The sequence below is a fragment of the Rhizopus delemar genome, genomic scaffold (genome assembly GCF_000149305.1).
Source record: "Rhizopus delemar RA 99-880 supercont3.6 genomic scaffold, whole genome shotgun sequence".
In the NCBI taxonomy this organism is placed as follows: Eukaryota; Fungi; Mucoromycota; class Mucoromycetes; order Mucorales; family Rhizopodaceae; genus Rhizopus; species Rhizopus delemar.
In genome coordinates, this window is record NW_027137832.1 from 412,828 (window position 1) to 436,550 (window position 23,723).

General features: G+C 35.2%; 6 protein-coding genes across 6 annotated transcripts; 4 read left to right on the forward strand and 2 right to left on the reverse strand.

The window, feature by feature from the left end:
• Positions 1 to 2,735: 2,735 nt before the first annotated feature.
• RO3G_08136 (uncharacterized protein) lies at positions 2,736 to 8,081 on the forward strand (the record flags this gene model as incomplete). Its single annotated transcript, XM_067662726.1, has 5 exons — positions 2,736 to 3,397; positions 3,459 to 3,499; positions 3,564 to 4,166; positions 4,206 to 6,677; positions 6,733 to 8,081. 5 exons carry the CDS (start codon positions 2,736 to 2,738, stop codon positions 8,079 to 8,081), a joined length of 5,127 nt encoding a protein of 1,708 aa, XP_067518827.1.
• Positions 8,082 to 8,700: 619 nt separating this feature from the next.
• Positions 8,701 to 9,507, forward strand: RO3G_08137 (uncharacterized protein; the record flags this gene model as incomplete). The annotated part of the gene is made up of 5 exons (XM_067662727.1): positions 8,701 to 8,817; positions 8,880 to 9,001; positions 9,052 to 9,184; positions 9,233 to 9,333; positions 9,498 to 9,507. The coding sequence occupies 5 exons, from the start codon at positions 8,701 to 8,703 to the stop codon at positions 9,505 to 9,507; spliced, it is 483 nt and encodes a 160-aa protein (XP_067518828.1).
• A 4,573-nt stretch (positions 9,508 to 14,080) lies between these two features.
• Positions 14,081 to 16,895, forward strand: RO3G_08138 (uncharacterized protein; the record flags this gene model as incomplete). Its single annotated transcript, XM_067662728.1, has 9 exons — positions 14,081 to 14,126; positions 14,184 to 14,317; positions 14,372 to 14,620; positions 14,674 to 14,868; positions 14,929 to 15,312; positions 15,364 to 15,754; positions 15,810 to 16,543; positions 16,687 to 16,692; positions 16,881 to 16,895. 9 exons carry the CDS (start codon positions 14,081 to 14,083, stop codon positions 16,893 to 16,895), a joined length of 2,154 nt encoding a protein of 717 aa, XP_067518829.1.
• A 1,401-nt stretch (positions 16,896 to 18,296) lies between these two features.
• RO3G_08139 (uncharacterized protein) lies at positions 18,297 to 19,092 on the forward strand (the record flags this gene model as incomplete). The annotated part of the gene is made up of 3 exons (XM_067662729.1): positions 18,297 to 18,398; positions 18,459 to 18,806; positions 18,976 to 19,092. The coding sequence occupies 3 exons, from the start codon at positions 18,297 to 18,299 to the stop codon at positions 19,090 to 19,092; spliced, it is 567 nt and encodes a 188-aa protein (XP_067518830.1).
• A 665-nt stretch (positions 19,093 to 19,757) lies between these two features.
• On the reverse strand, positions 19,758 to 19,877 carry RO3G_08140 (uncharacterized protein; the record flags this gene model as incomplete). The annotated part of the gene is made up of 1 exon (XM_067662730.1): positions 19,758 to 19,877. One exon carries the CDS (start codon positions 19,875 to 19,877, stop codon positions 19,758 to 19,760), a length of 120 nt encoding a protein of 39 aa, XP_067518831.1.
• Positions 19,878 to 20,275: 398 nt separating this feature from the next.
• On the reverse strand, positions 20,276 to 21,368 carry RO3G_08141 (uncharacterized protein; the record flags this gene model as incomplete). Its single annotated transcript, XM_067662731.1, has 2 exons — positions 20,276 to 20,772; positions 20,825 to 21,368. 2 exons carry the CDS (start codon positions 21,366 to 21,368, stop codon positions 20,276 to 20,278), a joined length of 1,041 nt encoding a protein of 346 aa, XP_067518832.1.
• Positions 21,369 to 23,723: the final 2,355 nt, after the last annotated feature.

The window sequence follows — 23,723 nt, forward strand, 5'->3', positions numbered from 1 at the left end:
ACTTCTTTAGGCTTAAATTGCATAATGAGCGTAAAGTATGTGCAAACAATTCAAAATATGTTTGGTTTACAGAAAATAAATGATAAAAGTAATATGAATGTAAAAACGAAGTATTCGCTTACATTTGCGATACAATAAAAAAATACTTCTAAGAACAAAAGCATCTCAAAGCATCTGAAAATGTATGTCTTTCTAGTCAATCACCTACTTTATTTAAGCAATCCAATAGCAGATATATTCATGCTTATTTGTATATCTTTTTAAACACTTTTTATCATTTTTACCCATGTGGCAGAAAAGAAAAAGAGGGAAGCCTCTTATCTTATGCATCTAAAATCAAAGCATTCAGTAACACAAAGTTAAGCACTACGAATCCTGATAACAAAGATTTTATTGTGTGCAACGGTATTACTCCACTTGTATCACATTTGCCGCTCTTGTTAATGATCAATGCGATTGTGATACACAAACAAATACAATGAGATAGCAATCTTGATAAAACACCAACTAGTCAACATAGTATAATCTTTAAATCAATTTTTATTTATTGATTTGAGTCAACTAATACACTTCTTTCAATCAAAAGTAGGAATATGGCATTATGTGTTCTCTATCCTTGTTACAAACTGTGTTTTAAAATTAACATTTGCTGATTAAAGAATTTTTCTTTTATATATCGCTTTGGTTAACAAATAAGGATCTTGACAGTCATTGAAAGTTAACAAACTCTCTAGATAGAAAAAACTGTTACAAGCAATGGAAGGCAAGTGGAATACAATCTATTTCTTATGCGCATGTCTGCATCCTTTAATGCTTATTAATTGGGTGTTGAAAGGCTACTTTGGTTCTCATCTCGTTTTTTTCTGTATTTTAGAAATATGGATTGAAAGCTAGTTGTACATTACTTTAATAAGCAACCTTTGCTTCTTTGTCTCTTTTATTCTTTTTATTATTATTAATCATTTTGTTCATTTTATTTTTTAATTGAAACACATTAAAAAATGGAGTCATTTTTTTCACTTTCTCATGGACTCATACTGCGCCTTACAAAAAAAAAAACAAACAAAGCATTTGCTAAAACAAGTGTTTCTGCTTACTATTTTACACATGATTTTTTTCTATTTTTTTCTTTTATTTTTACTGACATGAACAATATTTTCCTCTTAAAGACTGTATATAAACTTGCTTTCTACTTATTATAACGATTCTATTTGGATTCGCTGCGCTTAATCTAATAAGATGTGTTTGATTTCCTTTAAATAAAATGTGAGGTTATTTATGCATATATAGAAATGAAGCATCAGCCTATTGTACTAAACAGTTTTAGTGCTAAAACTGCATTCGGCCATTTAATTGAAAAGGAAAAAAGGTGGAGAAAGATGGGGTAATTATGCAAAAAGTAGCATTTTATCTAATCATTCTATCGACACTAGATATATTGTTAATCTCTTGATTCGAATCACTTAGACTAAAAGACAGTAGTATCAGAAAAGAACAAATGTCATCTTATTTATTCCAGTGGGAAAAAACTTTAAATTGTCACGCATCCTTTCACTGACATCTTTTTTCTTGATCATTTTTTCATTTTATATCAAATATACCTTCCTATTTAAATATCTCTCATTCTCCTTATGCTGTAAAAATGTCTAATCTTGTCAAAGAAATCTACCAGAAGCGATTATACCCCTCTTTTTTTACTATTATGTCCGTGGGATTTCCCTTCTCCTTCCTGAATTATAGCTCTTAAAAAAAAGTCTAATAATCATATTTGATATGTTACACTGCACCACCATTGTGTATTAACGGGAGTTGAATAATTTGTGTTACAAATTTAAGGGCAAACAAAGATCGCCTTAGTTGATATTTAGTTGATCCAGGGGAGAATACAGGCTTGGGAGAGGATCAAGTAATTATGTATAAAACCCTGTCACTTATCATCATGAAATCCAAAGCTGATTAAAATAAAGGAATTCTAGTCGTCTATTGACACTTCACTCGTACATGTACTCAAATATATTATTCATTCCAGTATTCACATACTTTTGTGTATCTCCAAACTCGTACAATGTTTGAAAATAGTAACAAAGATCTACTAACCAAATTAGCTTTCAGTAATATTTGAGATTGGAGTAGAAAAAACGCAGTAAAGTAAACTAACTTAAATAGTCTCGAAAAATCCTTTTTGCAATGCATGTCCTCTTTTAAACTATCTGTAACAAAAAGTACTCGGATTAGTGCTTTTCATTTGACTTAAAATAAAGAATTCAAAAGACCTTTCGTCATTTTTTTTTTTTTTTTTGCTTAGTTTCATAAAGTTATTGTGTGAGTATTTCACATGTGTAATATATTTCACAAGTCATCTATACATTTGTATTCCGTGAGAGTTCCAACTTTCAAGCTCTATAATAGTATCTCAGTTACTTTATTATTGCGTTTTGCGGACCAATTAAGTAATCCGCCGGGAAAAAAAGGCTTTGTTGTACCATTGATCTATATCACATATATAAAGCCAACCAGAATAGTTCATTGAACATTTTGCTCACCTTTTTTCTTTTCCTCTTCTTTTTTCTTCTTCTCGCTCCTACCCCTTTTTTATTTTGGGCGAATTAGAGTAGGTTTTTAAAAGAAATCTATCATTTTTTTAATTTTCTAAAAAAAAATTTTAGGCTCTACGATCCTTCAGTTTTTATTAAATATAATTCTACACTCGTTTAAACCAGTAATTTAACAATATCATGACTGGCGCCGAAAACATAACGTACGGCCCACAGCCTGTCGTTAACTATAGCCAGTATAGTGACGAATCGATTCCCAGAGAAAGTTATCACGACGAAGATGGGCGTATGATGGAAGAGTATGCAGAAAAACCCATTCTTCCAACTAAGCGCCCATTCTATAAGAAAAAAAAATATTGGGTCATTTGCTCAGTTCTGTCTGCCATAATCATTGTAGTTGTTGTAATCTTAATCATCTATGTATTCTTTCCAATGATCGCACAATCTTTAATGAATCAAGCTAGTATTGATGTCAATGCTGCTCAAATCACATTTGCCAAGCCAGATGCTCTTAATGGATTAACTTATTCCAAGCGTGATGGTGATAATCTGAATTCAACTTTCTACATGAATATGGAAAGTTCATTAAAAAACACTGGTCCTTTCGCTGCTTCAATCAAATTCCATAATCCTATTCAAGTCATGTATAACGATACAGAGCTTGGTGAAATCTACCTTTACAATGACACAAGCATCTCTGGTGGCCATGGTTCTCTAAATGCCATTACACCATTTATCATCAAGGATGAAGATGCATTTGCTCGATTTACCAAAGATATGTTGGCTGTCAAACAATTTTCGTGGACTCTTGTCGGAAAACTTGATATTACTGCACTTACTAGGTAATTTTTTTTTCCTACTGAAAGATTGAATACATTAAGCTAATACATTTTTTGCTAATAGAAAAGCGACGGTAAATCTGAATAAGCAGATTACTCTAAATGGTAACGTCCCTTGCGTGCTTTCTTTTTCATGTTGCCGTTTTCATTAATATTACTTTGAACTTAGGCATGGATGGTTTTCCTAATGTAAAGATCACCTCATTTAAACTGCCAGCTGATGCTCCTGAAGGCGGAATTCAAGTCGAATTGGGCACTGTCCTTACTAGTCCTTCTCCAATTGGCGTACAACTAGGCACTATCCAGCTTCAAATTGGATATGAAGGTGTCAATCTTGGTGTTGTCTCTGCTCAAGGTGTAAACCTTCGTGGAGGTGATAACGATATTCTTCTCAAAGGAAGATTGGTACCTCAGTCAGATAATGCTTCACTTGATACGGTCAGCAAGCTCTTTTCTAGATATGTTGCCGGTGAGATTTCTCAGACGTCTGCTATTGGTGTTTCTTGTGCTCCAGATGGCGTGAACCCTGTGACTTGGCTTTCTGAAGGCTTCAAAACAGTTCAACTCAATGTTGCTTTAGCTGCAGCTGAACCTTTGAAAATCATCAACACCGTTAGCATGGGTCAAATTGATTTGAAGTTCGACAGCAACAATCCATATGCTCCTATTGCGACTGCTCCTAATGTGGTTGCCAACTTTCAAATTCCTTTTGGTTTTAGCTTAAACATCACTGAAGTCACACAGAACATCACACTTGGTCTTGATGACAATGGTAAAAGTAGCGATCTTGAAAAATTTGCTGTTATTCAAGTTCCCTATACACCTGCTATAAGCGACCAAAAAGCCGGCACTCTCAAGTTTGGTATGACTAACACACCAATTGCCGGTATCTCGAATGCCAATAACATTTATGATGAATATGTCTATTCATTGACTGCTTCCGATAACTATACTTTTGGTGTTGCTGGTAATGCTATAACCAAGGTTTCTACCCCTATTGGGCCAATCACCTTGGGTGGTATTAGCTTCTCTGTACCAACTAGTCTTAGAGGTCTTCAGTTCTTGAATGGCTCTGCTACAGTTATTAATTCACTTGATGTTACTGGTGGTACCTCTGATGGTATGATCCTTGGTATCAACGTCACTATGGTTAACCCATCCGATGTCACTATCACTACAGGGGATGTTTACTTCCGTATGGCTGCTTCTGATGTTGATCTTGGTTTGGTTACTCTTAAGGGTCTTACCTTGAATCGTGGTAGTAACACAGTTGCTGCTATTGCCTCTTTTGACCCCAAGTCATCTGATGTTGGTCAAAACCTGTTGAGTAGCTTTGTAATGGGTGGTAACAGCGATGTTCAAATTCTTGGGTTCGAAAACTCTACTTCGATTGCTCCTTTGAGTGAAGCATTAAGCGCTATCTCTATTACCTCTACCCTTCCTGGCCTTACTACAGCCCTTATTCAAGGTAGTGCTCTGACTGTTTATCAGAATACAAACAGCACTGGTGTTGTAGGTGTCAAAGTCTCTATTGCAAACCCTTTTAGCGCTGGTCTATCAATCAACAAGGTTGTTGCTGCTGCCACATATCAAGGAACTCCTGTCGGAAATATTGATCAAGACATTAGCAGTAATCCTTTCATTATCCCAGGAAAGTCTACTGCGCAATCTCAAGACTTGAGCATGACTATGAATATTGAACCTGCTGCTATTGCTCTGCTACTACGTCAGCTTGCTGTTAACTCTAATATGGATACCAAGACTTTGGATGCTTTGTTAGGATTGGGTGGCTTCCATGTTGCTGGTCAACAGGATGTCGCTCCTGAAGTTAGTGCATTTGCCGGATTCAATATTTCTGACTATACTTTACAAGCAATGAAAGCATTAAAGGTCGACCTGTCTCTTTCTTCTGGTCTTGGTATAGGACAATATACTGACACATTAGCTTTCTCTCAAAACAGTGTTGCGGTCTCTACAGACAACAGTGTTCTTGATTTGATTCCCATCGTTGGTCAAAAGATCGTTCAACAAATTGTCGACGGTGCTGTACTCGCTTTTGATACTATCATTGTTTCCTCTCCTACCGATAGCAGCTTCACTGTTCAAATGAAAGGCAGCATTACCAAGAGTGGTCCCATGGATGCTGCTATCAGCTTCCCTACTCCTCTTACGGTCTATTGGCAAGGTACAGCTCTTGGCACTGTAAGCATGCCCGAAATTCAGGCAAAGGCAGGTGTCGGTGCCAGCTTTGACGTAACAGGTGCCTTTACCATCGCCAACCAAGATTACATGGCCCAATTTTCCACCTACCTTATCAACAATGAAAACTTCAAATGGGAAATTGTTACAAAAGATGTTTCTGTTACTGCTCTAGGTTTCACTTTTACAGGAATCTCCATGGATAAGACTGTTACCTTGACTGGATGCAATGGTTTCAAGGATGCTGTTACCATTCAATCTTTTGATTTGCCTTCTGATGATCCTAATGGCGGTATCACGCTTACTGCTCAAACAACAATCAAAAATCCCAGTCAAGTTGGTTTTAATCTTTCTGGTGTCACTTTTGAAACTTACTTTAAAGATGTGGATATTGGTCCACTATCTTCTAATGGTAATGCTATCTTCCCTCCCCAAGGTTCCTCTGGTATGGGCATGAAAGGTCGCATGATTTATCAAAAGACTCCTGAAGGCATCTCTGCTGTCACTAAAGTGTTTGAAAATTATCTTAATAATACAAACAGTGTTCTTACAGTTAAGGGTGTCTCTGGCTCTGGTCCTAACGGCCAAGTTGGATGGTTATCAACTGCATTCAAATCACTCACCATCAATAATGTGGTTTTGCCTGCCCCAGGTTCAAAACCTAAGCTTATCCCGGCTGTGACAATGAAACAACTTACTCTTGATTTTACCAAAGATGCTTGGGCCCCACCATCAAGTTCTAGTAATGTTGAGGCACAATTGAAGAGCCCATTTGGCTTCCCTCTTCACGTTACTAAGCTAAATATGAACGTCGCAGCTACTTATCAAGGAGGCACTGTAGCCACCCTTGCTATCCCTGATGAGTCTGCTAGCACCAGCTCCACTGGTGTGGTCACAACTCAATTCTCAGATGTTCCATTCAAAGTTGCTAACAAGGAGCTCTTCGTTGGCTTTGTTACTCTCTTGACTTCTCAAAGCAGTGCTACATTTGGCTTACAAGGCACAACTAATGCTTATACTGAGACTGCCATCGGCAACCTTCAACTTAATGGAATAGGTCTTGATGTTCAGACATCCTTGGCTGGTATGCTATTTTACACTATGGTTTTCATATAATCTTATTAACTTACTTTATTTAGGCTTTAACAATTTTGGAGGAAAGCTTAACATTGACTCGCTTATTGTCTCAGGAGCCACTAAAGATTATATAACCGTTGACCTTGTTGTCTCGTTTGTCAACCCGTCCAACATCACACTTGTTATGGGTGATGCTAATTTTGATATTATCGTAAAAGAACTCAATGGGTTTATTGGTAAAACTTACATGAAGGATGTTATCGTTCCTCCTGGAAACAAGAGCTATCCCTGTGTCTTACATATGGGTGAAGGCTCCGTTAATTCCAAAGCTATTAGCTTAGCTCTCGCTGACTACATGACTGGTGCAAATGTCCCATTGACTGTTGCAGGAAGCACTTCCTCTACCAATATTGTTCCTTTACAAAATGGGTTGAGTACTGTCAGGCTTGACACTACCATGTACGGTATCAATGCTAACTTGATCAAGCAAGTGGCTGTTTCTGGTACTTTGCTTGGCCTCGTCTTTGAAAATAAAGCTAGTTCTGTTATCACTCTCCAAAATCCTTTGGGTGCGCCATTCAAGATTACCAAGGTCAATGCTGCAGTAACATTCACACCATCTAGTGGTGGCTCTCCATTCAAGGTCGGCTCTATTAACTATGATGTTTCTAATCCTACCACCATTCCTGGTCACGGTTCTGCTCAAACTGATCCATGGCCTGTTACTCTTGACAAAGGTTCCAATCCAATCAGTCACTTACTCCAGATGCTTGGCATGCTTCTTGACCCAAACAAGTACTTTTACGTTGAACAAAATGTTACTGTTGTTATGGGAGATGGATATTCTGCTGAAATGTACTATTATCAAGATAAAGTTCCCTTCTCTATCTCTATCGATGGTCTTCCACCCATTGGTATAACTGCAAGTGATCTTAGTAAGATAAGCATTCCATCTAATATCTCTATGAGCGATCCTGCTCAGCTTATGGGATTCCTTTCTCATATCTTGTCTGGAAAGCCACTTATTAGTGCTGCTGTCTCTTCCTCGATTCCTTCTTCCTCAGTTGCTTCTTCCATTCCGAGCACTACAAGTGCAACTGTCACAAGTGAACCTTCTAGCTCACCCGCATCTAGTCCAACTATCACTTCCGCTGAAACGACCACTGATGCCCCAAAAGCTACAGACACCACACATGAAGTTACCAGTGAGACTACACATAGTACTACAACAACCGAAGCGGCCCAAACTACAAAAACTGAAGAGGCCAAGACTACAAAAACTGAAGCGGCTCATACTACAACAGAGCCCGAGAAAGCGACAGCTACTGAAGCACCAAAAGAAACTGCCAAAGCAACAGAGCCAGAATCATCAACTACAACCACTAAAAAATCATTCTGGCCATTTTTTTAGTGCAAAATAAAGTCAAAGCCATGGTACTATAGCATCATTCCATCCTTATTTTCTTAATACTTTTTGTTTAAATCTTTTTATGTATATCTTTTTATCCAATAATTTTTACCTCTTTTGAATGTAATAAATAATTATCGTACTTGTTTATAAAACATATTCTTTTTTTCCTGCCAATAACTTGATTGATATACAGCAACAATTTTAGTTTGAAAGGAGATATTTTTTACCAAACAAAAAACTATGGCATCTTACGAGCATGTATTTGGTTTATCATTAAGTAAAAGCTTTTCTTGATGCATTGATCTAAGAAAGCTTCATAGAAATGAGCACTTCTTTGAACATTATAAATATACTTGAGTATCTCTCACTGCATTATCCTAATTCCCTTTTCGCTTTCTATAATTTTGGTGCAAGATCCAATGTATCGTAACACTCTATCGCACCAGCACCATGAACCACGCGAGTGCGATTGATAGTTCTAAGGTTATTTACATATTTTAATTCACTCTTGGTTCTGAGAGTGAACTGGAAAAATAAAGTGTCTAACTGTGTTTCAAAATACGTCATGAAACGCTTGTACCTTGTTTGTCTTTTTTAAGAATTTCTTTATCTTTATATTATGCAAAATAATTTCTATGTCGATGACGAACCTCGATCAGTATTCGTTTTTGGAAATCCTCTAAGGTTTCTGTTTAGGAAAGGTAGAACTATTGGTGCTTATTTGTCTGGTGCACTGGTAAATGGAAAAGAAAACGCAACATGTCTTTGTATTGAAATTCATAAAAGTACTTTAATTAGCTTGCTTTCGGTTGGTGGATATTTATTGATGCTGTTATTAACTCTTCAAAATATGATGGAACCAGCCCAATGGGATTTGAAGATTGGTTTTCAGGACTCTTGACAACATTTGGCATGATTGTGTAAATTTCCACTTAAAAAAAAAAGAGGGAATAATTGATGTATATCCTAGGATTAATCTGATTGACAAAAACCGCTTACAAGGGGAAGCCTATTCATACTCTGGTACAGGTTTAATATGGAAAGCTAGGTTATTTTTATTTCTTGGCTTTGCTTTAATAGCTGGAGGACTTGCAGGTTCATGTGTAAGTTATTTGGCAATTCCTTTGGTTTTATACTGATCATTGATTTAGTGTGTGTTGATTGTAAAGTATATTGTTCAAATGGGTTCTAGTCAACCCTACATCAATTATGGTATTTCAGGTGTTGCACAAAATGCTCTTATAATGCTAAGGTAATAGAAAAGAGGTGTTGTTATTTTGTATACTAAATAAGAGTAAAGTACTGTTGTGCTATGGGTAGCTCAAAGCACTGTAGAGGTAAAGAAAAAAGAAAGAAAAATTATTCTGAGTTATTCTAACACAATAATAGGAATATGAATACACTCTTCGTATTTAGCTTAGTTTAGTAGAGATATTAAGATGAATCAACACTTTACACAATGCATCGTTGAATCTAAAAGAATTGAAATAGAATATTGCTTATACAAGCAATGTTCATAATGATTTAAATTATATTTAATTTGACTAAAACTATTATCCTTATTGAATTGGCCATAATATTCACCATGTGGTTTTTCTATTTCTCTCTCTTTTCTTAATACGCATTTAAATCAACTCTTCTAGTGTTTCCCAGTTACCAATATGCATCCAAAGAGAAAAAAAGTAGAACACAAATTTAACACTTTAATTGTGTAAGCATTCAAAACAATGCATCACTTGAAAGAAATCATCAAGTTGAACCATTGTTAATGTATGAAGTTTATAGAAGGCAAGAAAGAGAATAAACAAGTTTTTCTATTCGAGGAACAAAGCAAAAAATTAATATAAATCCTGCTAAAACTTGTGTTTTCTATACGTTTAAATTTTGATATTTATTTATAAAAAATTAATGACCACTTTGAGCGCATGATGTCTAATATTGCATTGGTGTTTTCTATACGTTTAAACGTTTACTTTATTTACAAACCCAAATGAGCGCGTGATGACTTAGTTTTTATCGTTTTCGCCCAGATCAGAGCAAAAGGAAATGAATAGAAGCTAAAAACCCTTAATGGGATCAAGAGTAAAAATGCTTAGGGAGAAGGAAAAGGTAACATGTGTAATAAACACTAGCGGGAGGCATTGTGGAGCCATTCAAGGAATCTTTGCCTAATATAGGGTGGCGGTGAAGGTGGAAACTTGTCATGGCAGAGGTAGTCGAGCTCATGGGGGATGGTGCAGATAGTAGGCCATTTAAGGAACCAAGGTAGTGCTGCTTGAAAGGACTGTGGTATTCGTTGAGGTAATTTGTTCATAACGAAGGATGGAGGACCAACTATTGTTTCAGGTAATTGTAATCAGCGGCTCATATTGAGATACTGAATAGAATGGGACTTTGTAAGTGTCTGTGAAGGATGGAAAGGGCATGGTCTGGATGTACCACGAGGGAGCCATCTGACACGCCAACGCACACAGCGAATTCGTTCTATTCTGGTAATTGGTAGCCATAAGATAGGATCCAAGGAAATATTTGGACGAATAGTGAAAGAAGTGTAGAGTTACAGAAGGAGTGATTTTAACAGAGATTGTCTTGTTGGAACTATAATTGGATCTGTTTTAGAGTTCGCTTGTCTAGGGATTCAAGGTGAGGTAGGCATTTTTTTCCATAAAGGTGACTTTGAGAGTGCATACTATTGTGAATGACTATTAGAACGATGGATGTAGCACAATAAGCGAGAGAGTAGAGTATTATCTGGAAGCGTAAAGGAGTGAAGAAGGAATTGAGATTAGAAAATGTAAGACGATCTTGCATGGAAGGTAGTTTTGTAAGGTGAAGCATCGCTTTGGTAGAGGACCGAGAAGAGCCACTAAAGATGCGGCGTATACAAGTGTTCTGTGCATCCTCAAATTTGCTTGTAAGGAACGACGTAATTTGGTAATTGTAAGGCCATATTCTAGTTGAGCTCAGATTATTTGCGTATAAAAACGGACGGCAAGGAGTGGACTAGAACCTTTGGGATGGAGACTTATGGCCGAAAGCTAATTCATTGTTGCAAGCGCCTTATTTGTACTAATACTGAGCAGTTTAATCGTATCGAGATATCCACCAGGTCTAAAAGAAACCCCAACTTCAGCATAGCCGAGATTTACTTGACCAAAACATCCATCTGAGCCTGAGCTCCTTGCGTGTACTATCTAAGCATCCTGTCTCGTCGCTGGGAGTAAAATTAAAACTATGGCTAATAAAAATCAAACTTTCATGCCAATCCACTTCTTACCTTGAAACATCCCCCTTTAACATCACTAAAGCTGGTATCAATGAAAAACCAAATTTGGCGAATCAAATCTTTTTCTGTTTTATCTGTCAACAGTAAGTAGTGATCTTGAAACAGTTGTAGGGTAGATTGCATAGAAAATAGGATCAAAACCAGATATGATCATCCATGTTGTTTCAACTAGTAACACCAGGCTCGAATTTGGTGCCTGTAGAGCCGCTTCGTTTTATGAAAGATCGACTGCAAAAATACCATCATGACTTCAGATCAAAGCTGCCAAAAATTCTCAAAGACATGGTGTACAAACTATGCAAATACTACAGTTGAGTCACAGAACAACAAAGAAAATTGAGATGGTAGGCTACGTTCAAAGTGGTAAGTGTCTGTAAGATTTATATGCTTATTTTTATTATTAATGTTAGGATCTATCTTTGCTTGTTGAATTTCTGGCCATGAAAAGTCTTAGAGGTTACATCTATCACATAATCCGAGCAAAGAATTACTTTGAAAACAAAGACATGAATAGTAAACGTAGCATACGGACGAGAGTAAAAAAATATACATATTAATGTCATCTTTACCTACAGCTTAAAGACGGAAATCGTGTGAAGTCAGCCGCTCATACTACCTTTGATATCAATACAATAGGAACCAACCAGTTTTCTGCTGACTACAATAATATTATAACTTTAAATTAAAAATAAATTTTGTGTTGATCTAAAAAAAAACTTGAGCTCATCTCAAATTAAAATACAAGTTCAGTGTATTTAATAGCTGCTTATTTATATCTTCAAGATAATGCCTTGTTAAACACATATTTTGTTAAAACAATTTTTCAAAGCTCGAAGCAGAAGGACTTGTGAATTCTCCAAAGATCTTAACGCTTACCTTTAATATATGTCGGTTATTCTAGTTGAAAGGGCTTCTTCTTTGAGCAAAAATAAATCTTTTTAATTTGCTTTTAAAAGTTTATTAGAACCGCTCGACTGGGTTTAGACCTAGAGAATAGAATGGAAAGTAAATACACTTTTATCCTCTTTGAACAATAACATCCTCAATTTCTTTGTTCTGAAGTATCGATTCACCATCTATAACGAGATAAAACTCTTTAATTTTTGGATATTCGTTGGGTAAGTCCGTTGTATTATTCAAGTACCTGATGCAGTATTCCGCAGTTGTCCCTGTAACCTTTTCCTGTGCCTTTCTTCACTAAATTTTTTCTTTCTTCTCGATTGCTGCTTGTTTGACCTTCTTAAACTAATGTCCTCTGTCCCCTAAGTACAAATTGCACCAAGGGTTGTATGCGTTTCCATTCTTATAGTAGGAGCTCTGATTACGGAGGTTGTCCCTTTTATTGACCATGCTATGCTTCTCCTAATATTGATATGGAAAGCGGACTCATGAATAAAAGTGCGGTTTTTTAAGCAACTCATGTTAGCGTCGCCCCATTTGAGAAGTTATCCCCATTTTTTGATATCGCTTATACCATCTTAAGATGTTGAGCTTTGTTATTTGTAGCTATTTTCCAGCAGCTGTAGGGTTTAGCAGCATTTTTGTAATTAAGCATATAAATTTGTGTTTATTATATTTTGTATGTTGTAGCAATTTTTATTTTACTTTTTCTTTGAGGAGTTTGTAATTTTGGAATCTCCTTGGAAATCTTTTCATTGTTCTTGCTGATGCATAGTTGTAGAACTTCAATTTGCATATAATCGCTTTTATTTTCTGTAGGATCATTGTACTATTTGTCAATAATATTTTCTTAGTCATCTTCGTATAAATGTTGCATCTGATGAAGCAACACAAACCAAACCAAAAAAAAAAAAAAAAAAAAAATTGGATTAATTTGATCTGAAGCTTTTCTTGATTCGAGGCCCAGTTTTTCAATTTCAGAACCAGTTATTTTGTAATTTAAGACCAATTATCTCAGGAAACATTGTATTGTTGTGCAAGTACAATCATTTCAAAAAGTAAAGTCGTGGTTTTGGAATTTGATGTCGTGCAAAAACCTGTGTGCCCAAAAACAATGTCAGTTGATCCAACAATGAAGTCGACGTTTACATGTTGTCAATTGTCTTGATACGCCTCAATGACGTTGTCTTCTTACAATCATTTTTGGTCCCTTATCATTCCTTTTTAATAAACTCCCCACGCACTCCTTTGTTTCCCCACGATGGACTGACTCTTGGTCTGTTATATGCTTAATCCTTCTTGAAGTTGACAAAACAACATGGTTGTCCTCCTCAGAGTATCGCTTTTCTTGTTGAATGCTTCCTTCGTTGGCTCAGCTCTCATCCTTAACTTTCTGATTCCTTTACAACTCGCTTTCTCTTTTACCTTTTTTCATCCTTGTTCCTTAAGGGATTTTTGCTCTCTTTTTTTTTTTTTCCTTTGATTGACCTTGTCTGTCTGGTTTTTTTTTTTTTACGCTCAATTGGACATTAAATAAATAAAATCCAGTTTTTCATTTTAGAAATGACTGTATTTTTGGTTTGATTTGTGTGACATTATGCTTAAAGTTAAATTTACTGGTGCAAATTAATTTTTTTTCTTCTTTTTCTTTTTAATGACTGATCAAAGAACTAGAATGGTGCAGCCTTTAGGCTATCCACATAAAAACTCAATTGTTGGTCGAGCAGTAGCTGCAGCAGCTGCAAATAGTCGATACTCAAGTCGCAACAGAGGAAGAGGTTCAAAACGATATTCGGTATCTGTATTTTATTCTATGGCAGCAGAACAAGATGTTGAAGTAGAGGACGAATTAGCAAGAGGTATCAATAGACCACATCTATTCTATTATATAAAGAATTAATGACTTATAACTTTAGCTCAAAAACGCTTACGTGAACTAAAAACAAAAATATCAACACAATCAAAAAAGAACTTCATGCGCGAAAGAGATGTCAGATTTCTAGATGCTCGAATTGGCTTATTGATTCAGAACAGAATGGCTTTAGACGAAGTAAGACTATTAAAAAAGAAATTAAAAGCAGCAAATTAAAGTTATTTTTTTAAGCAAAATGAAGTCGTATGTCGCTTAGAAGAACATGAAGAAGATGACAATAGTCATTACCTTGATGAGAAACGAATGCAACAATATGGAAATCTATTCTATCTTTTACAAAGTGAGCCACGCCACATTGCGACACTATGTCGGCTAGTCAGTCTAGCTGAAATTGATACCTTGTTGCAAACTGTCATGTTCACTCTTTACGGTAATCAATATGAGAGTCGCGAAGAGCATTTGTTGCTGACTATGTTTCAGGTACAGCGGAGCTTATAATTTAAAAAATTAAATCAGTAATTACAGTTATATAGAATGTATTGGCTGCACAATTTGAAACGACTACTGAATTTGCCTCACTTTTACGAGCAAATACACCTGTGTCGCGTATGATGACCACCTATACTAGAAGGGGGCCTGGGCAGTCTTACTTGAAATCTTTATTGTCTGATAAAGTCAACAGCTTTTTGGAGGATAAAGACCTCAACCTGCAAATCAATCCATTGAAGGTAAGTACAAAGACACAAGATAATATAAATAAATTAAAAACTTACTAACCATTAACACAGGTCTATGAAGAATTAGTGGAAAACAGACTAGAGGGCTTTACCGAAGATCTCCCAAAGAGTGTAACAGCTGAAGTAGCATCTGCTAACCCAATTGTCCAGTCTATCATTGAACCAAGAATAAAGACGCTTATAGAAATAGCCAATGGATTCTTAACTACTATCATAGACTCTTTGGATCAAATACCTTATGGGATTCGATGGATCTGTAAGCAAATCAGATCATTGACAAAAAGAAAATATCCTGATGCCACTGACTATGCTATATCTTCTTTAATTGGTGGTTTCTTCTTTTTAAGGTTCGTTAATCCAGCTATCGTCACACCTCAGGCATACATGCTTGTAGATCGTATCCCAGGACCCAATTCACGTATTACTTTAACATTGGTAATCTTGTTTACGAATCATATCTTATAATATTAACATACATACTTTTAGTTGGCAAAAATGATTCAAAATTTAGCAAACAAACCTACGCACTCTAAAGAAACATACATGATACCGACAAATTCATTTGTAGAAGCCAATAAGAAGCGTACCAACAAATTTCTTAATGATCTTTGTGAAGTAGGTGACTTTTATGAACAATTGGAAATGGATCAGTATATGGCTTTGAGTAAAAAGGACATTACAATCAGTATTACACCAAATGAAATATATAATACATTAGCGCTAATTCAACAACACATTAATGTACTTGCGCCAAAAGAAACAGAACATTTACATATCCTTTTAAGTGAAATAGGTACTGTTCCTACTCAAGTACCACGTAAAGAAAATAAAGCTTTTGAACTCCCTTTGTTTAGTCGATGGGAAATGCCAATACAAGGTAAATATAAAAAAAGTGCAATAGTCCTATTCATCTTACAACCTTTTACCTTTAGACCTGACCATGTCTCTTATGTCTGAAAATAATATCACTCAAAATGATATTCTCTATATGGAGACTAAATCACTCTTTGTTCAAATTATCCGTTCTTTACCTTACCTTTCACGCCCTCCCCTAAAACTCAATATGATTACTGAAACAGCAGCTACAGCCAAAGATGCTCAACTTGTGCATAAAGGCATCAAATTAAAAGATATGTTAAAAGAGCTTGAAGTAGCAGGGGTCATCGATCGCAGCGATAATTATCAACTGCTTGTGGAAGAAATTACTCAAGAACTGGCACATCTTGGAGATTTAAAGCTAAAAGTTATGAAAGAACTGACCTCACTTGAAAGTGTTTATAAGACAATCATTGATCACAATAATTATTTGAAGAGTCAACTAGAAAGCTACAAAGCTTACTTGCAAAACGTTCGAATACAAAGTGGCAGTGGTGGCGGGAACCTTGGCAACAATAAAAAACAAGTTGGTATTGGGGTAGAAATCACAGATGGCAAAGTGAGCAATAGCAAAAAGAAAGCAACAAATATACAAGGGCCATGCAAATTCACACGCCAGCAGTTGGAAAAGGAAGGTGTTATTTCAGAGATAAACGACATAACAAAGAGCCAGATTTACCTAAGTATATTGTCGCCCGTTCCTGGAACCTTTATTATTTCACTTTATTATAAAGGCCGAGATAAACCAGCCTTAGTTGTGGACCTCAAGTTAGATGACTTGCTTGAAAAGGTAAGATTACATAACTTATCAAACCAAGTACTTACAGTATACCTCAATTAGCAACAAAATGATATTCAGACTTTAGATATGGATTGTATCAAATTAAACGTATCAAAAACTCTGCATTTATTAACAAAAACTTTTATGTCAAGGAACAGGTAAGACAAGTACATGCTTCTTTTCATTGTCTTTTTCTAAAAATTATGAACACTCTGTAGAACTGGTTTCTTTTCCTAAACTAAGTATACTAAAGTACACATATATTCATATATATATTACTATTACAATTACTGTTTATTTTTTTATTTTTAAATTTCAACAGCTTATTTTACTACAGTATTTTTAGTCTAATTTCGATTGAAGGGACAGCGAAATTTGATCAATAAAATAAGCGATTATTACCAATTGTGATTGTCAAATTTGACTAATTTCCATTTCTTTTTTTTTTATTTAATCGTTTTCAAGCAAACTTCCTCTTCTCTTTCCGTTCTTAAGCTGGACTGTGCTCCAAATGTATAAATTTGTGTTACCCTCTCTCTATTGAAATTCCAGAAACACGTCATTCATGGTTTTCTTAAAAAGGAAATTACTAAACTTCTTCCTCAAATATTGGGTTTTCACAGTACATTTATGTATCAAAATTACACTCTTTGACAAAAAGTTTGAATCTGATAGGGTATGGAGCAATATTATCCAAAGCACTCCATATGAATAAATTGTATTTTTGTCTTTCTTTTTCTTTTGTTTTCGATTAAAATGAGATCAAACAACATTAACACTTTTGAAAAGGCTTGAGAATAGTTATAAGAATAAAGGGTTTCTATCATCTTTTTGCAACGGCCAAACATAAATTTCAGGAGATTGCTAGTGTTTTGGGCCTTTTCAAATCAACGGTTTGTATAGTCATCCAAAGGCCAAGAAAGATGCCACTACCATTCAGAAACATTCAGGAAGGTCAGAAGTGCTCCAAAGTTCTGTTTCACTTTCTGCTTAGAAGCGCATTACAACTTCATCACATAACCTCAGCTGTAAAATATGGCGGTGGAAGCGTTATGGTGTGGACTTGTATAGCATTCCATGGATTTGAGTATATCAATGTCAAAATGACTGCTCTAGATTATATCCTATCCAAACAGACTATGGGGCCATCAAAATTTACTTCCTTCCTCTCTTACTTCTCAGCACGTTGAAAATCCAACACCACTACGCCGATCTCGTAGAACGCGATCACAAAGGAGGAGGAGCAGTTCACACCTTCAAGCCCTTAACGCCACCCTCTTTTGTCCTCTTTTAGTTGTCTATCCAAGCTTCTTAGTTCCTGTCCGGTTCTTTCCCTCTCTCTTCTCTGGCTTGACAAAACAACTCATTACAAAAGCCTTCTATTAAATTAACACTCAATAGAAATTATCACGCACTAGAATTACTTTGCAAAATATCTTGCCCTAATCTATTTAAAGATTATGTGCTTGAATCTGAAGTTGAAGAAAATAGTAGCTTAACTTTCAAAAAAACAATGCAAGTGATTGGACCTTCAATAAATATCTAGATCAAATGGACAAAAAATACAAAAAACAACTTATTGAAGAAGTCAAGGCAATATATCACAAATTCGTTAACGATTTGGATTGAATTGCGCAAAATGAAGATATTTCAAGAGAAATCAAGACTTTTGCTTCACAATTAAAAAAAAAAAAGGTAATCAAAAGCTCTGGTATAAAAAAAAGAAAAAGAAAAAAGGATTCACCTTTATTTATAATCACAGATGACCAAGAAAGACTTCAAGAAATTGACTTATCCGAAGGCGTCAGAACACAGAGCAATCAATATTACCAACAATAATAAGGATGACGTTTATGTTGCCAATGTAAGCACTAAAAAGTTGTTGTGAGTAGATAAAAACTCTATGATTTAAAAAATAACGTAGGAACTAAATTTCCCAAGAAACTGTCATTCTGAGACTAGCAAGAAGCGAAAATCAATCGATGATGAAGATGACGACGATAATAATCAAAATGCTGAAAATAACGATAGTAACAGTTTAGAAGAAAAGTGGAAGCTTTTTCTTAGAAATGCAGAAACTGATGCTTCGATCCACAAGTATAGCCCAGCAAAAAATAACATCATTTGCTGTGGCGAGGGTATATCTCACAGACCCTATTTCCCTCAAGACATCTACAAGGAATACAAGAAAAATAAACTTGAACATAATTCAAGAGATACCTGCATCATTGATAATAAGTTAATGTCATACATTGATGAAATTTTAGACTCTGTAAGTTAACAGTACATAGTTTTGCATATCAAGTATAATGACCATTGATAAATCTTGATTTCACATAACAGAAAGATATCAGCCAATTAAAGCAAAGTATAGCCAAGATGGAACTGGATAGTAACACGTTTGATGATGACATTAGAAAACAAGCGGAATTTTTATGTAGCCTCTTTACTACCGCGTAAAATTAAGTTCAGTATTGCCTTGGCCCTTTCAATCACCTGAACCGAACCTGATCAAGTACATTAGGAGACATTTAAAATTAAAGTTGACTCTTTACTAACAAAGAGTAAAGGATGTACATGTACAATAAGGAAAGATCAAGACGTATGTAGCCAGCATCATCCTCAAGTAAGATGCAGGAATTTAAAGCTCAAATAACAACGTTAACAAAACAAAGATAAAGAGTGTGGTGGCAATCTGCTCTTGTGATCACTATTGGTTATTTTTTCCCCTTCCCATGCCATCATCACCAAACATTATGGAAGCATGTCTTTATTGTTTGATATAAAGAAGTAAATTAATCATTTTTAATTATACATATTAAAAGTAAAGTGCGGTCTGTAAGATCTATAGCCACATCCTTTGTCTTTGTTAAGATTTATTAATAGCTGAGGTTGAACTAAAGACATATAAATGCGGCAGTTGTATGCATACTAATTGCAATGTTTTTTGAAAGGAGCTTTTTATGTGGTCTTCTTCCTGCAGCCAACTTTTCGAGATTGATATTTACCATAGAATATCTGGCAGCTAGCTCGTCCAAAAAACACGTTTTGAGGGAGAAGCTAGTCCATAACCTCAAATAGACCAAGAGTTTAAATACTTGACTCACGAAAGGAGAGGATGTTGATAAGATATAAAAACGCATTATGTGTTTAATATTCAGATAGAAACTTTGTTTTTAAATCTTTTTTGAACAAAGTAGAAAAAGAAAAAATGCATCGTTTATTACCGAGAAGCGATCACAGAGATTTCAAAAGCTCCCATAAAAGGGGAGGGTTCAGTGATCACGATCTTTGCACAGAAATCAAGGCGCAAAAAGATCAATTTTTTATCGCCATAGTCCATTTTTAGAAAGTGTGTTCTAGAATTTTTGTCGCTTTTATTCAATGCTAATCCAGAAAAAAGTAAAAAAAAATGAGCAATTATATTGAGATTTTGATACAGCAAAAAAAAAGGGGGGAGGAGGGGGGTAAATGCTCTATTTAAGTTTTGTGACCAATGTTCCTTATTTGACTGTTACGATGAATAAAGGGTCTTATATTGTTTTTTTATTTGTACATAAATTTAAGGGGAAGTGTATTACAAAAGCATAAAGGCATATAGGTGATGAGGAATGATACTGAATATAACATAAATAGTTTTGGTACATATTAAGAGTGTTTCAAAAGATCAACTTTCGAGCGTGAGAGCTTCAAAGATTACATATACATAAAAGGTTAAGGCCATATAAAAAATAAAAGTAATTAGACTTGAAATGTTGCCGGAATAGCATGAATGAGCATATCATCATCATATTTTTTGCTTGTGGCTTTTTTTTGACAGGCAGCAACAGGAGAAGGTGAGCGAGTACGATTGGGTGTAGCAGGTGGAGAAGGGGGCAGTTGCAAGGGGGTTGAAGAGGAATACAATCGCTCGTATCTATCGGATTCTGCTGTGCGCGTAAAGTATTTACACCGAATAATGCGTTCTCTGAGCTCATTGAGGCCGATACGTCGTGCAGGGTCAATGCAGAAGATGCATTTGATGATACGGTTGAGTTCTCTTGAAATAGGCAGTATGTGAAGTAGGAAATCAGAATTGTTAAGGTAAGCACAGAAAGTTTCATCTTGAAGAGATGCTTGTTTCCAAGGATTGCGGCCTGTAGTTAAATTGATTAAGATGACGCCTAATGCCCAAATGTCATTAGGTGCAGTGGCATAACCAATATGATTAGCGCCCCGAAGTAAATCACCTCGACATTCTATTATATCCAATTAGTGAATGAAGTTAAAGATAGAAAATCCTTGTTTTACCAGGTGAAAAATAAAATGTACTGCCACATCCATAATCTTGAGATATAGCACTTGTTGTAGCTAGCCCGAAATCGGTTAATTTGACTGTATTTCCACCATTAAATACCAGGATATTTTCTGGCTTCAAATCACGATGATACACACCGTTTTGATGGCAATAACTGACAGCATCCAACAATTGCAAAAATACTTTTCGAATCAGCAAGTGATTGCCTGCATATAAACCTTTTTCAGTAATTGCCGTAAACAAGTCACCTTCTGGACAATACTCCATCACAATATGCGTTTGATTCGTTTCTTCATTGCGTATAACACGCTTCAATTCAATAATGTGTGGGTGGTCGGAAAGGCGTGCGTGAATTCCGATTTCCATTCTTTCTTGCAACAGTTGCTGCTTAGTGCGATGGGATAATGATTTAATAGCATAAAACTTTTGGGTTTCTTCATGAAGCCCTAAACATACTTGACCATAGGCTCCTTTACCGAGAGTATCAATAATACGGAGATTTTCAATAAATTTTGCTTTAGATAGTGATATGTCCATAATGATTTTTATAAAATAGATATAAAAAAAGAATTAGAAAGAGAGAGAAAGGTGTTTATGTCAGACGATTATATAGAAAAAGAGTGTTTAAAGGGGGGGAATAAAAAATAAGGACAATGGAGTTAAAAAAGAAAGGAATATGGTTGATTTGATTTATATGGTGAAAAGTAAAAGCTAAATTAAGAAAAAAAAATAAGGGGGTGAAAAGAAGCAGACTTCATAAGATCGAATGGGCGTACTTTATAATGTATGTTAACATAATGATGATTCAATATATTGGGGAGCTTTTCTCTATGCGCTTCTCTCCCTATTTTTTTTTTTTTTTCCCATCTGTGTAAATGAAAGTAGTGTTATCCAAGTTAATAGAATAAAAGAAGAGATCACTGTCTTTCTTGAGAGCATAAAATGAAACGCGGCAACTGTTATTATTATGCATTTATATAAAAAAGAAAACAGTAATAACAGCAGAGAATATTCCTGATACGCCACTTTCAAAAGAAGGCATGCTGTTTTTTTTTAAAGTGAGGATAAAAATTATATTTGATGTGACAAGCGCCCCTTTGAAAAAAATAATAATAATAGTAAAAGCCCATTATTTACACGTGAAGTAAACTAAAGGTTTGTTGATCAAAAGTATTATATAACATGATAAACCGGAGATCGGCAATTGTTTGAAAGCAAAACCATTTCTTGGGTTCTCGCTCAACTCCTTAAATACCTTACATCTTCGTACTACGCTGTTTGATTCATCCCTGATGATCCGAAAAGGTAAGTAAAGATAGGACACGGATTCCCGGACTTTCTTTAAGTGCATCCGGGAGATTTCCATTTTGAGTTGGTTTTGATTTTTATCAGGGCTCAAAGCATATTTTTGCTAAAGAGAGTATCAATACTTATATAATAAACTTATTCTGTTCATGTAAATCACTACTCAAAAAGGTGTTTACTGTAAGCTAAAAGCGATTCATTCTTGTCCCTCTACTCTTTTCTCCTTACTTTAGCTACTTGATTTTACATTCAAGTGATACATTGTCTTATTGTTTTTACTACATTTGTTCATTTATATTTACCATGTCAAACTTACTTATTTTGCTTTCATTCGAAACGGCTTGAAGGAATGTGTATTTTAAAGAAAAAAGAACTATTTGAAAATCTTTAGGGTATATGTTTAATCCATCTTGGTTTCCTTCAAGTGACTGATATTTTTGAAATATATTTTCAGGTATATAAAAAAAAGGCATACTGAATCAACATAGAGAAATGTCCCAATTCCAAAAGAATATCAACTCAATCTATTTGTGATTAAAAGAGGATAAAATGTGTTGCGGGTGGTAAAATTAACTATCCTGCGGACGGTCTTGTATTCCGGAAAAAAAATGAAAAAAGGGGGGAAAGTGGGAGTGGAAGTGGAACTACAGATATGTGCTATATTTAAACCACACTGCTGCTATTTTTATACAACCAATCCAATACGCTCCTATTATTACTACTGCTCATCATTTTATCTCCCTATATACATGCTCAAAATTTCATTTAAACACCTTGAGGGGTTGTGGATGTCATGATCCTTTTGCACATTCAATAAAATGGAGATAGTTTGACTAGATCTTTTATTTATAATATTATAGACAACTCAGATTTCAAGGTAGAGCGCATGTAGTTTAATTGAAAGTATGAATACTTTATGTAACCATTCTTTAACCATAGAACATTATGATAATCCTTTGATATATCAAACAGGACCTCTTTATATAATAACAATGTCTTGCATTTAATCGCAATGGAAGACAAAAATCCGCTACTTCATGTCATATACTCCTTCATTTTGAATTCACTTTGCTCCCCGGCTTTCTTGATTTTGAAAGAAACAAAGCTCTAAAAGTATTTGTTTATTAAAAAATGTGAGTAACCTGAATTCATTGTGGCGTATCCAACATTAGACATGGTATTAGATCTGAGCTACAAAGCACATACAGCCATTGAGCGTAAAGCACAAATGAACGTTCAATCAATGCGTGTGGCAGAGAATAATTATGCTTTCGATGAAATTACGCGCAAGACAAAGGGTAAACGAATATAGTTTATTGTGCAGCAATAATAAAATAGTTATAAAATATCTCAACAAGAGGATATTATTTCTTTGATACTTTGAATTTTGGCGCTTGGATTTTAAAATGTCTTTATGACTAAAAATATTAAATTTATCTTTCCTTATATATCACGGAAAGAAAATCAAAAGACAAACAAGTCGAATTAACAAATGATCCTGCAGTATGAGTAACAGCTTTCTTATGTATAACTCGATAATAATTGTTCGATTAAATTATCGGCACGTCCCTATAATCTTTACAACAG